The sequence below is a fragment of the Tupaia chinensis genome, unplaced genomic scaffold (assembly GCF_000334495.1).
Source record: "Tupaia chinensis unplaced genomic scaffold, TupChi_1.0 Scaffold000434_1, whole genome shotgun sequence".
NCBI classification, from domain to species: Eukaryota; Metazoa; Chordata; class Mammalia; order Scandentia; family Tupaiidae; genus Tupaia; species Tupaia belangeri.
In genome coordinates this window covers 2,785,568-2,801,693 of record NW_006159939.1, presented here as the reverse complement: position 1 = coordinate 2,801,693, position 16,126 = coordinate 2,785,568, and the positions used below count along the sequence as shown (strand labels likewise).

At 37.0% G+C, this 16,126-nt stretch overlaps 1 protein-coding gene across 1 annotated transcript in view; it reads left to right on the top strand.

The window, feature by feature from the left end:
* AEBP2 (AE binding protein 2) overlaps nucleotides 1-16,126 on the top strand; it is a 135,806-nt gene that overhangs the window by 52,500 nt on the left and 67,180 nt on the right. The window contains exon 3 of the mRNA XM_006155092.3: nucleotides 14,167-14,274. Coding sequence (XP_006155154.1) covers nucleotides 14,167-14,274 — 108 coding nt within the window. The remainder of the gene's footprint in view (nucleotides 1-14,166; nucleotides 14,275-16,126) is intronic.

Here is a 16,126-nt window from a genome sequence, read left to right as displayed (position 1 = left end):
CTCTTCCATTCAGTTCCTAGTAAACGCCATTCTACTTTTTTAAAATCAGTATGACTGTTCTGTGTTCCTCATAGAAGTGGAAAAACATCTGATTTTGAGGGCCTATTTAATTATGTTTTAGATTTTTTACATCTTTGTATACTGTTAAGCTGTCATCATAGGACAGAAACAGATGAGAAAAAAAAATTGGTGACCCTTGATTTTATGTTTCTACTTACTGAAAGATGACACTTACTGGACCAGTGCATTGACAAGATCTAAATATTCTGTTTCCTTTTCTCATTCTACTTTAATCCTCACCCTGGGGAAAACAAACAAAACTGTCATATAAACATCTATAAATATCTTTTCCTGCCTTGAGTTTTCTGTGTTGCTATGTCCGTGTGGATTTTAATTGTATTTGAAGACTGAAGTCAAATGGAATTTAGGTTTTTCTTATATTTCATATGTCTGAGTGGGTGGATACTTGATTTTATGTTAAAAATTAAGCAGTGTCATTTAAAGACCAAATTGTGAATATACTTTTGAAATGAGATTTTTTCCTATGATTTAAAGAAAACAGGGAAAAAGTGCAATCAGTCTTTTGTATTATATATGATTGAATTGTCTTCTTAGATCTGTAATTCTGTGCATGACTGGGTTCTCAAAACTAGACTCTGAACTATTTCACTAATCAAATTCCAAATTTTAGTATATTCTCGTTGAACAGCTTTGTAGGTCGACAAGGCACTTCATCTTGTGAATTTTAGCGTAATAGCGTTGGTGTTCTGTTCTTACTGTCTTAACTATTTCTCACGTTAAAAACAATTGCTAGAAAGAAATCCATTCAGGATTCTTGATGTAGGATTTATTTTGTATATAATTTTTAACTTATATGCTTGTGTTTATATACTTCTGTTTCATTTTTGTTGAGGAACAGATGGAGGAGATTTTGGTGGTGAAGTTGATAGGGTAGTATTTAAAGTCTTGAATGGAGGATTATGTTTATAAGGTGGCTTTTATTTGTAGGTTAAATTGGAGTGTTGCTAGCAAGTGAAAACCAGTCTCATTATATGTTTTGACTATTAGTTTAAGTCCTAAATGCAACATATACTGTGTAATAAATGAGAAATATGATTTCAATTTTTTAATTAAAATTTTAAACTTATTATTTTTCAGTTTCATCAGAAAGAGACAGAGAGAGAGGGAAAGTGAGAAAGTAAGCCTTCAGTTCTGGGACTTGAACTGTGGTGGGCCATGTGGGAGTTCAGCACTATTAACCATTATGCCACCCTCTGGCCCTGATTTCAATTTTTTTTAATTGCCAGAGAGTGTGTGTTCTCCTGGAAGAAGTAGTGGTTGAAGGGCATGAAAAAACATCACCCAAGGGGGTATGGCCACTTCATAATTTTTTTTCCTTCATTCTTCTTTCCTGCCAAGATTCTTGGGCATTTATGAACACACAGTTGGTATGAATTTCAAGCTACCAGGGCCAGAAGTCATACCATGATCAGCCATGTGGGATCTCAAAACTAGAGATCCCTTAACATCTGCACTTCAGGGTTAGCCCTGATTAGAATGTTTGATGAAATGTTTTGTATCCGTTTTATTAAATATCTTTTAAAAGAAAATTGAAAATTTGATAAATTCAGCGTGGCTAAAAATAATAGGATGCAAGATTACATGTGTCATTTTTTTTTCTTTTTTTTGGGAGAGGTTTTTGCTATAGGGCACATGCGCTCACTAGAAAGACAGAGAGACAGAGAGATAGAAAGCAAGAAATCACCCCTCGGGGGGGATGGGAGCGCCACAATCCCTTCTCCATTCTCCTCTTGGGATCTTGGGCATGCACACACACGTGCCCGGCATGAGTTTAAGCCACTGGGTCTGGGACTCGAACCGTGGTTGGCTACATGGGAGTTCAGCGACATAACCATTACGCTAACTGCTGGTCCAACATTTGTCATTTTTGAAAGATTTTTGAATGAGGTGTCTGAATACAAAATAATTAGATTTAAAAAAACTTTTATTTTTCTTTTGTATGTTTACATCTTGTGAAAGAGTGAGCTGTTTCTTTGAATTACGAGAGTTTGAAGATACCATGAAGTCATTCATCCCTTTTCTGACTTTAGATGATGTATCTCTTACTTTATATAAACTGTTTTTGTATTATTTTGCTGCAAAAAGAATCTTAATACACAGTATAATTAGATCTCTTTATTTATTTTGGCAAGTGACTTATACTGCTTACCTGCATTGCATTTAGAATATATTTGACTGGTTTTAATAACTAAATTTTTTTATCTATACTTAGATTTCTCCCAGGTTATGTTGAATTCTTTGGCATTAGGTTTTGTATTTACAGAAAATTTTGATGGATTAATTTGTGTCCTTCCTATATGAGATGTGACCAGATGTAAGTGCATTTATCTCTGTATTGTCACACAAGCCATTATAGCTATAGGCCATGTGTACATTGAAATAAATATAACAGTGTGTTTATATTAAAAAAATACATCAGCATGTTTGTTCAAGGATATTGACCACAGTGAAGGAGATTAAGACTACCGTTGGGTACCAGGTTTGTAGTAGTTATTTTCATTTTACAAGAGATCCCTGTTGGTAAATCTTACCCATTCCACAGAAATCAATAAGGTTTCCTAGATTTCTTTCTTTCTTTTTTTTCTTTTTCTTTTTTTTTTTCTTTTTGTAATTACTTTATTTTAATTTGACCAGAGAGGGACAGAACGAGAGAAAGTGAGAAAGCAAGCCTCCAGGTCTGGGAGTTGTACCATACATAATCTGTCATGTGGGAGTCCAGGGCCCTTAACCACTGCACACCTGCTGGCCCCAGGCCTCCTTGATTTATTTATTTATTTTATTTTTTAAATAATAATTTTATTTTATTTATTTATTCATTTATTTTTTAATTTGACCAAAGAGAGACAGAGGGTGAGAGTGAGAGAGAGGAAGTGAGAAAGCAAACCGCCAGATTCAGGACTTGAACCCTGGTTGGCCATGTGGGAGTGTCCAGCACCTTAACCACCATGTAATCTGCTGGTCCCCCTCCTTGATTTCTTAACAGAAAGCCCAAAGTTCCTGTGACATTAAGATTTTTAGACCTCTAAATTTACATGTTAGGTTATTATAAATTTGAAGAGTCTTTAATAGACCAAAAATGATTTTTTAATGGCTGGGTGTTTCCCATCCCCAGTCCCTCACAGTCTGGCAGAAACATCTAGGGTTAGTTATTTTTGAGAAAGGATCTCCAGTGTGTTATATGTCTACTTTTTCTGTTGTCTAATCTTTTTGAGAGAATATGTCATATTTTTATAGTGTTTCAGTTACCAAATGTATTTTTTTTTAAATTTTGTTATTATTTAATTTTAGAAATTTGACCCGAGAGAGGCAGAAAAAGAGAAAGTGAGAAAACAAGTCATCAGGTCCAGGACTCGAACCATTCACCTTAATCACTGTGTCTCCTGCTGGCCCCACGAAATGTATTTTCCTAATATTGTTGATGAAAAAAGAAGTAGGGATATAATTAGGTAATTTCCCCAAGATTTCATAGCAGCAAACTGAAATAGCTGGGTAGATAGAGTTTAGATTATTTTTTCCCCTGTTTTATGTGTAATAAAACCTCACATAACATAAGTCTGTCTGTATCATCAGAAATTAAACTGTGGACTTGTGTGTCTTTATATTCTAATTAAAATAGAGTGTAGTTCATTTAAAATAGTACACAGAAACCATGAAAAATTACATTCTTGAACATACTTTTGAAGTTTGGGTTGAATTAGAATCTTATGATATGTGGTCTTTATTTTTTTTAAAAGAATTATTTAATTTTATTTATTCATTCATTTATTTTAATTTGACCATAGAGACACACATACACACACACACACACACACACACACACACACACACAGAGAGAGAGAGAGAGAGAGAGAGAGAGAGAGAGAATGAGAAGCAAGTCACCAGGTCTGGACTTGAACTGTGATTGGTCATGTGGGAGTGTCCAGCGCCTTAACCATCATGCCACCTGTTGGCCCCTGGTGTGTGGTTTTCAGGGTTAATTAATAGATATGGTTTTTGGTATAGGGCACATGCACTCTCCAGAGAACAAGGGGAGAGGGAGAGAGAGAGAAACAGTGTGAGATGGAAAGTGAGAAAGTAACAACCCCCCCACCCCCATCCCCATGTATGGCAACACTGCACTGCCTTTTTTCCATTTGAGCACGCATGCTCACACACCTGGCATGATTTTCAAGCCACCACGTCTGGGACTTGAATGGTGGTTGGCCATGTGGGAGTCCAGCACCTTAACTGCTATGCCACCTACTGTTCCCCCATCGCCTTTTAAAATTTCCTATAGGATGGTTATATCAGAGAGAGAGAAGAAAGGAGAGAGAGAGAAAGAGATAGTGTGAAAGCATCCCTACCATGGGAGATAATCACGCTGCAATCTCTTTTCCTTTTTTTTTTTTTTTTTTCAAGATTTTGGGCATGTGAGCACAGTTGCAAGGCAAGTTTTTCAAGCTGCTATGTCTAAGACTTGAACTACACAGTTGGCCCTGAGGGGTCTGGTTGCCTCAACTGCCATGCCACTGACTGGCTCAGGGTTAATTTTTAGTGGGAGAATTTCCAAGTAGTACAGACTTGTTTTTCACAAAGCACTAAAAAGTCTCAGGTTTAAATAAGGATCCTTTTGGCAAATTTTGGGCTAAATTTTGAAATCAAAGGATCTTGAATATAGGTTAGGAAGAAATTACCTTGAAGTTTTGTTATTTTGGTGGATCCTTTATGTAGATTTTTAGTGTCAGTTTTATGCATTGAGGCTTATCTTTGTGGAAGTTCAGTGCTTTTTTTCCCCTTTCCTTCAGAATTATTTTTAAAAATATTTTCACCCAAATATAACACATCATAGGTAAACTTCAGTCTCTCTCTTTAGTTTTTGCTATAGGGTACATGGGTTTGCTGGAGACAGAGAGAGGGGAAGTGAGAAATCATCCTCTGGGTTTTTCTTTTCATCTAAAGGTGTTTCCTTAATAGTGCTAAGATACATGGTTCCATTTACATTGTAGACTATACCTACTCACTAATTAAGGCTGTATCTGTTGTAATAACAGAGTCTGCCATAGGCTCTGTACTCATATTTGCTCGTAGGAAAAAAAAAAAAGAGAAATTGTAATCGTAGGGAACATGAATTAGATTGTTTGTCTCAAATGTAGTGATTGAGTAATATTAGGCAGTATTTATCTGTAAGGAACTAAATCATACCTTTGATTTCAGCAAGTAACTCAGAATGAGGTTTATTTAAAAGTTACATCAACAGAATTCTTTACCGTTATAAAATTGTTAGAAAAATGATGTTAATTTTGTTCTCAAATACTTAAAGTCATTTCTGTTTAGGTGGTATGACAAGAGATTTTAAAAACCAATCTCTGATTTCCATTTTATTACCTTGATTGAAAATTTAAGACTGAGTTCTAGAGGTTTTGAGGTAGAATAATTGATAGATAGCATCAATTACCAATCAATATTAACTTAGTTTCTATAGCATGTTAGTATATTATTATTTTTTTTTGAGAGGTGTTTTCTATAGGGCACGTGCACTTGCCAGAAAGACAGAAAGAGAGAGAGAGAAAGCAAGAAATCACCCTCCACGGGGGATGGCCGTGTTGCAATCTCTTCTCCTTCATTCTTGGGATCTTGGGCACGCACGCACACACCCGGTGTGAGTTTAACCCACCGGATCTGAGACTCGAACCATGGTCTACTACATGGGAGTCCAGTGACGTAGCCTTTACGCCAACTGCTGGTCCCTCATGTTAGTATAGTTTTAAAAATGATTTTTTTCCCCTCTGGTCCAGCAGGTGGTGTGGTGGTTAGGGTGCTGGATTCCCACATGGCTGACCTCAGTTTGAGACCCAAACCTGGCGGCTTGCTTTTCCATTCTCTGTCTCTTTGGTGAGCACACATGCCCTATAGCAAATAAAAAATAAATAAAATTGAATAAATAATACCTTTTAAAGTAAAATGTTCTTTTTTTCAGTTTATTTTAAAAAGTAACCTTTAGCTCTTGGAACCGCAGTCCTCATTTTCTAAATGTATGCTAGGGTTAGGAATTTTAAGTATGAAAGAGGAAATACTATCATTTCTTGTATCTATTGTGAATCAGAATGTGTAGTAGCATTCTCTAATTTAGTCAAAATTTAGTCAATAGGGTATTGCTTTGTAAGACCTGTTTGACATAGCATGGCTTCTGTTTCTGAGTTACATTTGACATCCTTTACTTGTCTATGTATAGACCATAATTTTTCTAGTCTTTTAAAGATTTTTCTTTGTTTTTGGAGAGGTTTTTGCTACAGGGTGCATTTTTTCTCTAGATAGACAGAGACAAAAAGTGAGAAATCACCCCCCGGGGGGATGACCACGCTGCAATCCCTGCTTTTCCTCTTGGGATCTTGGGCACACATGCACATGTGCCTGGCGTGAGTTTAAGCCACCAGGTCTGGGACTCAAACCGCGGTCGACTACATGGGAGTCCAACGACATAGCTATTACACCAACTGCTGGTCTCTTAAATTTTTTTCTTTTGGACTGTTTATAGCATATTCTTCAGATCTGTTTCTATCTCTATGTTTTGTATATGGTACACTATAGTCATTATAATCTTAACTGTAGAGAAGTACAGAACTATAGTAAATGGTTCTTTTTTTTTTCGTGAAAAAGTCCATTTTAAGTTTTCCGTTTTCATTATATTTTATTTTTGACAATTAAATCAAGGATATTACCATATATGCCATTTTTAGTAGAGAATTTTACATTCTTGGGTCTGTTAAGTGTTTCTTTGTTTGTCTCACCTGCTCATTTCCTTCCCAGGCTCTGGTATCTACTCTTACTTTCCCTGCTTTGGTATTTTCAGATCTTTGAATTTTTGCCACAGTGCAGACAATTAAGCATATATTGAGTAGGGATATATAATGTTTGTATTTCAAAGTCTGGTTACTTTGCTTAGCATTAATTCTTCCATATTCACTTCTACATTCAACCATTTTGAGTCCAACAACATTGTCTCATTCCTTATGTGTGAATAATACTCCTTAGTGCCACAGTTTTTTAACCCAGTCGTCAGTTCTTAGGCATTTAGTTCAATTTCATGTCTTTGCAATTGTGAATAATCCTGCAATAAATGCATAAGTGAAGTGTCCATCTGACTGTTTCATATCCTTTTGTAAATATCAAGGAGTGACATTGCTATGTCCCATGCTAATTCTATATGTAGGTTTGTGAGGACTCTCCATATTGTTTTTTTCAGTGGCTGTACCAATTTACATTCTCACCAGTAGTGCTAGAGGGGTCCCTTTTCACCAAAGTCTTGCCAGCCCCCCCATTTTTTTTGAGTTTTTTTTTTTTTTTTTGTTATAGTGTGTGTGCATTTGCTAGAGAGAGAGAGAGACAGAGACAAAATGAGAAATCACCCCTCCCCCCAGGGTCAATGGTCATGCCACAATCCCTTCTCCATTTTTCTCCTGGGATTTTGGGCACTCAAGCACACATACCTGGGATGAATTTGAAGCTGCCCAGTCTGGGATTCAAACCACAGTTGGCCATATTGGAGTCCAGTGACCTAACCATTATGCCATCTGCTGGTACAAGAGACAGAAAGTGAGCAATCACCCTCCAGGGGCAATGGCCATGCTGCAGTCCCTTGTCTTCCATTCTCCTCTTTGGATTTTGGCATCAGTGCACTCTCACCAGTAGTGAATTTCAAGCCACTGGGTCTAGGACTTGAATCCTGGTCCGCCATATGGGAGTTCAGTGCCTTAACCACCACACCACCTGCTGGTCCCTCATTGCGGTTTTGATCTGCATTTCCCTTACGTTAAGAGATCTTAAACATTTAGAGAGTTATTTGTTCAGCTCATTTGCTCATTTTATAATGGGATTGTTTTTATTTTGTTTAGGTGAACTACTTGAGTTCCCTATATATTCTGGTTATTAATCTCTTGTCTGTAGCATAGAATGCAAATAATTTCTCCTATTCTGTGGGTTGTTTCTTTGCTTTGTGTTTCCTTTGCTGTGCAGAAGCCTTTTAGTTTGGCGTAGTCTCACTTGCCTATTTTTGAGATTTATTACTTGTGATTTTTTTGATTCTTATTTAAGAGATCATTGCCTACTTCAGTATTTTGAAAAGTTTTTCACCACTAGTTTTATAGTTTGTGACTTTATATATGAATTTTTTTTAGAAGAATTATTTTAGAGCCAGCAGGTGGCATGGCAGTTAGTGCGGTGGACTCCCACATGGCTGAGTGGTTTTTATCCCAGACCTGGCAGCTTGCCTTCTCACTTTCCCTTTCTCTCTCTCTCAAATAATTATAATAAACAATTAAAATTAAGTAAGAAATTCTTAAGAATTGTTTTTATTAAACTTTATTATTATTTAATCTGACTTAGAGAAAGAGAAGGAAGGAATGAGAAAACAAACTGCCAGGTCCAGTACTCAAACTGCAGTTGGCCATGTGGGAGTCCAGTGTCTTAAACCACCATGCCACCTGCCAGCCCCTGTATGTGAATATTTCACCCATTTTGAGTTGCTTTTTGTTAATACTGAGCGATTTGGGTACAGTTTTGTTCTTCTGCAAGTGGATCAGTTTACTGTATTTTTTTTGATTTAGTTCTAGATTCACTACTCTGTTCCATTGGGTCTATGTTTCTGTTTTTGTGCCAGTACCATTCTGTTTTGATTATCATAGCTTTGTAATATATTTGGAGGTCAAGTAGTGAGATGCCTTCTACTTCCTTCCTTTTTTCTTTTTTTAAACATGGTATTGCCTTTATGATTCCAGGTAAATTTTATGATAATTTTTTCCTGTTTGTGTAAAGAATGTCAGCAGTAATTTGATTGGAATTGCCTTGAATTGGTAAATTAATTTGCGTTAGAATCAATATTTTGATTATATTGATTCTTTCAATCTAAGAACACAGGGTGTCTTTACATATTTTTGAATCATAATTTCTTTTTTCTGTTTTCCTGTAGAGGTCTTTCACTTCTTTGGGTTTATTCCTAGTATTTTATTTTTTTCCTGGTTGTAATAAATGGGATTGCTTTCTTCAGATTGACCTCAGTTTGTTCATTGTTGACTTATAAAAACGCTGAAGATTTTTGTATACTGATTTTGTATACTGCCAATATACTGAATTCATTTATCAGTTACAAAAGTTTTTTCATGGATTCTTTTGGGTATCTGTGTATATAATCTTATCATCTGCAAGTACCAATTAATAACGAGAATCTATAGGCATCTCAAGCGGCTCACCCAAAAGCCAGCTTTTTGTTTCATTGATTTTTATTTTTTAATTTTTTTTTCTTGAGAGTTTTTTGCTATAGGTTGCATGCACTTGCCAGAAAGACAGAGACAGAGAGACAGAAAGACTCCAACTACTGGTCCCGATTTTTCTTTTTTGTATAGTTTTTTTCTCTAATTCATTTGTTTTAACTCTATTTTCTTCTGATATTTATGGGATTTTTTGTTGTTGCTGCTTTTCCAGTTCCTTGTGATGTATTGTCAGGTTTTAGGGACAAGTTAGCGTCTCTAACTAATTTGATGCCTTTTGATTTAACTCTTTTGTCTGACTACATTGCATAGAACTTCTAATACCTGTTGAAAAGGAGTGGAGAAACTGGAAAGCTTTGTCTTCTACTTTTTAGTGAAAATGCTCTCAGCTTTTCATCATTTAGTATGTTAGCAGTGGATTTGTCATATGTGACTTTTATTTGTTATTATTAGTTTTAATTTGACCAGAGAGAGAAAAAGGGAAAGTGAGAAAGCAAGCTACCAGGTCTGGGACTCGAACCGCATCTGTCATGTGGGAATCTAGCACCTTAGACACCACACCACCTGCCTGCTCAGTATGTGTAATCTTTTTAATAGGCCGCGGATCCAATTTGCTAGTATCTTGTTGAGGATTTTTACACCTGTATTCAACAGGGTTATTGGGTATGTAGTTTTCTTTTTCTTTTACTGTTATGTCCTTGTATGCTTTTGATATTAACGTGATAGAAGCTTATAGAATTAGTTTGGAAGTGTTCCTTTCTTTTGGATCTTTAGAAATATATGAGGAGAGGGAAGAGTAGGTTGCACGGTGGTTAAGGCACTGGACTCCCAGTATGAGTGCCCCAAATCCTGAGAGGAGAATGGACAAGGGATTGCGGCTTGGCTACCCACCTCTGGAGGGGATAGTAAGGGGAGGGGTTGATTTCTTGCTTTCTGTTTCTGGCAAGAGCACATGCCCTATCACAAAAAGCTCTTCAAAAAAAGAATAAAAAAAGGTAAGAAAGTAAAGAAAAGAAATATATGAGCAGAATTGAGGTTAACTCTTAAAGTTTTATAGAATCCAGAAGTGAAGCCATTGGGACCTAGGCTTTTCGGTGTGAGGAGACTGTTGATTCGTTGTTACTGATACATGTAGGCTTTCTGCTTCATCTTGAGTCAGTTCTTGTATGTGTCCATCTCATCCAAATTTTCTAGTTCTTGTCACTAGTAATATTCAAGTCTGCTATAATATTAGCAGTTTCATTACTGATCTTAGTTATCTGATTCCTTTCTCTGTTTTTTCTTTTGAGAGATTTTTGCTATAGAGTGCATACTCACCAGAGAGACCGAAAACAAGAAATCATCTCCTGGGGAAATGGTCATGCCACAGTCCCTTCTCCTCAATTCTCTTCTCTGGATTTTAGGTACACCTGCATACGTGCCCGTTTGAGTTGTAAGCCACTGGATCAAGGACTTGAACCACGGTTGAGTATGTGGGAGTCTAGTGATGCAACCATTATGCTATCTACTGGTCCCTCCTTTCTCTGTTTTTCTTCAGTAGTCTGGGAAATGGTTTTGTCAATTTTATTTATTGTCTGAAATATTTTTTGTTTCATTGGCCTTTTTTTGGGGGGGGTTACAGCTCTTCTGTTTCCTTTATTTCAGCTATAATTTCTATTATTTATCTTCTCCTGATTTTTTTGTTGTTGCTTTTCTAGTTCCTTGTTATACATTGACATCTTTCTGCTTTTTTCTTGTGAACACTAATTGCTGTGAATTTCCCTCTAATGACTGCTTTCTCTGTGTCTCAAAAATTTTGGAAAGTTGTGTATTCATTATCTTTGATTTCAGTCTTTTTATTTTAATCTTAATTTCTATAGTAGTTTTTTTTTTTTTTGGAGAGATTTTTGCTATAGGGCACGTACGCTCGCCAGACAGACAGAGACAGACATAGAGACAGAAAGCGAGAAATCACCCCCCAGGGGGGATGGTCACGCCGCAATCCCTTCTCCTCCATTCTCCTCTCGGGATCTTGGGCACGCACGCACACGCGCCCGGCGTGAGTTCTAAGCCACCGGGTCCGGGACGCGAACCGTGGTCGACTACGTGGGAGTCCAGCGACATAGCCATTACGCTAACTGCTGGTTCCCAATTTCTATAGTAGTTTTAAAGTCATTCAGGAGTGCCTTGTTTAGTTTCCATATTGTGTGTTTTTGAGGGCTCTTTTGTTGATTTTAAGTTTTATACTATTGTGTGGCTTGAAAAGATGGTGGATCTAGTTTCTGTAGTTTTCAAATTTCTAAAGGCTTTTTTTGTGTCCTATAGTATGGTGATCTTAAAAAATGTTCCACGGGAAGATGAAAAAGAGTCTATTTTATAGTTGTTGGGTGAAATGTTCTATAGATGTCTCAGGTCCATTTGGTTTATGTTATCCATTAGTTCCTGTGTCTCTGTGTTTATTTTTTTGTTTAGATGAGCTGTCTAGTTATGAGAGTGGTGGTGTGAGACTCTCCAGCAATTAACGTGTTGCAACCAACCTTTTCCTTTAGATCTTGCACCTGTTCTTGCCTTTTTAGAGAATTATTTAACTTTATTTATTCATTTATTTTAATTTGACCAGAGAGGGACAGAGTGAGAGACAGGAAGAAAGAGAAAAAATGAGAAAGCAAGCTGCCAGGTCCAGGACTTGAACCATGGTTGGCCATGTGGGAGTCCAGCCCCTTAACCACCATACCATTTGTGGCTCCTTATTTTATTTTATTTTATTTTTTTTACGATAGGGTACGTGCACTCACCAGAAAGAGAGACAGAAAACGAGAAATCGCTCCCCGGGGGGATGGTCACACCCCAATCCCTTCTCCATTCTCCTCTCGGGATCTTGGGCATGCACGCTCATGTGGCTGGTATGAGTTTAAACCACCAGGTCTGGGACTCAAACCACGGTTGACTACATGGAAGTTCAGCGACATAGCCATTACCTGAACTGCTGGTCCCTGTGGCTCCTTAGTTTTTTAAAGAGGTTTTTCCCTTAGGGTGTATGCGCTGGCTGAAGAAAGAGAGAGAAAAAATGGGAAGGAAAGTGAAAAATCACCCTCCAGGGGGATGGCTACACTGCAAGGAGAAGAGTCTCCTCCATTCTCCTTCCAGGATCCTGGGCACAAACTTCTGCCACCGCAGTCAGTTATGTAGGAGTCCAGCGACGTAACTGCTATGCCATCTGCTCGCCCCAAGTGTATAAATATTTACAATTGTTTTATGTTGGCGAATTCTTTTAATACTGTAGTGTGTCCTTCTTTTGCCTTTTTTTGCCATGTTTATCTTGAAGTCTTATTTTATTGGATATTAATTTTTCATCTTGGACCTTTTTTTGGGTTCTGTTTGCATGGCATGACTTTCCATTGCTTCACTTTCAGTCTGTGTATGTCCTTGTAAATGATTCTTCTACTGTAAGGATGGCAATATTTCCTTCTTTTTTTTTTTTGGAGAGGTTTTTCGCTATAGGGCTCGTGCACTCGCCAGACAGACAAGAGAGAGACATAAAGACAGAAAGTGAGAAATCACCCCCCAGTGGGGATGGCCACGCTGCAATCCCTTCTCCTCCTTTCTCCCCTCAGGATCTTGGGCACGCATGCACACGCGCCCGGCGTGAGTTTTAAGCCACCAAGTCCGGGACGCGAACCGCGGTCGACTACATGGGAGTCCAGTGACATAGCCATTACGCTAACTACTGGTTCCCAATATTTCCTTCTTTACAGACGTTAGGAAATAATTTCCAGTGTCTGGTTTGATGGAGATATAGTCAATTAGGAAATGCTATTTTTCTACTGTTGCAGAAACATGGCAAAGATTAGATGCTTAATATTGGCACTTTATAAACATAGTCATATTAAGTTGCTTGAATCTAAGAACGAGGATGTTGTTAGGATCCTCGTTCTTAGAATAGCTCATGGTCATTGTCTTTCACCTTTATATTATTTCACCTCTTTGATTATTGTTCTATAATGAAAATAGTTGTAAAAATTCTTAGTGAACAAGACATTCTAAGAATATTGTTAGTATGCATGTGAGAATAGGAAATTATGAATAAAAATTATAACTTAATTTTTACTCTTTCAAGTTGAAAATACCAGTATTTTGTTTTGATTTTTTCTTTATGCCTGTATATTTTCATATTTAAAATTAGTAGATGCTTATACCCTCATGAAATATTTAGAGAAATGTAAATAACAACCCATAGTCCTAGTTCTTATGGATATGTTAATATTTTACGTTTTCTTGTGAATGGTATTTAGGTGGTTGATGTGTCAGTTTCTTAGGGGGGAGTGGACAGTAGCCTTGAGAAAGATTAACTGCCTGTTACTGGGAAGTTCAGAAAGTTTTAACTATACAATTGACCCTTCAATAAAGTGAGGGTTAGTAGTACTGTATTCCCCCCAACACACATATAGAGTTGAAAATCTCGTGTAACCTGACTCCTCAAAAACTTAACTACAGATAGCTTATTGACTATTTACTGACAACATAAACTGTATGTATTTTCTGTATTATATTTATCATATACTGTATTCTTACACTAAAGCAAGGTGGAGAAGAAATACTAAGAAAAGGAAGACAAAATACATGTGTCGTACTGTACTGTATTTTCCAATATATTTATTGAACTAAATCTGCTCGTTAAGTGGACCTGAGCATTTCAGACTATTGTTCAAGGGTCAAGTGTATTTAGCATTTTGATTGGTTCATACATTATTAAATGGCTGTTTTTGTCATTTGAAGAGTTAGAACATGTTCATTTGAACTTAGAAGGAATCAAACTTTTTGTTGAGATAAGTGACGAAAATGATTATGGCTCTTCTTTTAACAGGTATTTGTTTGCTTATGGAAAGGTTGTAAAGTATATAATACTCCATCAACCAGTCAAAGTTGGTTACAGAGGCACATGCTGACACACAGTGGAGATAAACCTTTCAAGGTAAGCATATGGATGTGTGTTTTAAAGTTTTTTAAAGTTAAGTTGCCTTGTTTATTAAGGGGCTATATACTTTCATCCTTTGAAAGTTTTATTTATTTTGACATTGCTATAGATGCATAGAATTTCAAGAGTATGTAGAAGTAACGATAATTTAATCCAGCTTTTTTTTTTTTTTTCAATTTGAAGAACAGGAAAAAAGTCTCTCATCAGGTTAGGGTCTTGAAAAGAGCTAGAGGGCAGAGCAGTGACTTAAAGCCGTATCTTTAAAATCAGTCAGCTCTCTTAGTTAATCACATTTACCCACTGCCAAAGGTTTCAGCCTTTTTATTAGCTTGTAATACTGACTATAATTTGAAATAAATATATTGTAAAATATCTAGGGTTTTGATTCCTTGCAGTTTTGAGGCCATACTGCTGAGGTCTTTAGTTGTAAATCACTTTGTTAATAGACATATTTTGGAGAAATCTTCATTTGCTTTTTTAGTTTGCTGTATGATGTGTGCACTTACCAGAGAAAGGGAGAGAAAGGGAACATGAGAAACCTGGATGGGGGTGGGGGTGGCATTGCTGAAATCAGTTCTCCTGTGTTTCCTCTCAGGATTTTGGGCATACATGCACATGGGCCTGGCATAATTTTCAAGCCACTTGGTCCAGGATTTGAACTGCCATGAGAAACATACAATATATCTTTAAAAGGTCATGGAAAATGCAAATTATGGAAAATTAAGCATGGATTTAAAAAATGTTTTGAAGTGGGCTTGTACCAATGTTTAAAGGTTATTATGCAAAGGAAGTCATCCAATGAAGCCAACAGGATTTGAGTCCCTCTGCCAGAAGATTCAAAACAGGCTAGGGGCCAGCAGGTGGTGTGGTGGTTAAGGCACTGGATTCCCACATGGCCGACCGCTGCTGAAATTCAAGCTGGGTGCATGGGTGCGTGTGCCCAAAATACCGAGAGGAGAATGGAGTGAAAGTGATTGCAGCATTGGCAACCCTCCGGGAGATGATTTCTCACTTTATCTTTCTTCATTTCTCTCTGTCTCTCTGGCAAGTGCACGTGCCCTTTAGTGAAAAATCTCTTCAGAAAAGGAAAACAGGCTGAGCACATGTGCCTGTGTAGAATTGGAATGAGTTGGAGAATTGGAGGAAAAGGTTTTGTGGCATGATAAGGCTGTAGTGGAGGGTACTTTTTCTTGTCTACATATATGTATGTATTGTGTTACAAATAAACAAAACAAATTATTTTTTTCACCGTAATAACTTCATTTTTGAATTGCATTTTTCTTTTTTTTAAAGAATTGTTATTTTTTAAAAAATTTAACTTTATTTATTTTAATTTGACTAGAGAGGGACAGAGTGAGAGAGAGAGGGAAAAAATAGTGAAAAAGCAAGCCGCCAGATCTGGAACTTGAAATGCATTCGACCATCTGGGAGTCTAGTGTCCACAACCACTGTGCCACCTGCCAGCCCTTAATTGCTTTTTTTTTTTTAATGATCTTTTTGAAGTCTCTTCATATATCACAGAGATTTAAAGCTTGTATTTAAAAAAGTGATACTTGTTGAAACCATAATGTCTGTTGGAATGTAAATACTTTGCCAGAAACTTCCCTTGGGTTTATTAGAGAATGATGTCATTCTTGTAGATTTTTTTTTTTTGCCTGCTTAATTTTTTTCAATTAGGTCCTCATTAACAGGTTAGAAAAGTTTAAGAAATTCACATTGAGGAGCCAGCAGGTAGCATGGTGGTTAAGGTGCTGCACTCCCACATGCCATGGTTTGAGTCCCAGACCTGGTAGATTGCATGTGTGTGCATGACCAAAATCACAAGAGGAGAACGGAGGACAAGGGGTTG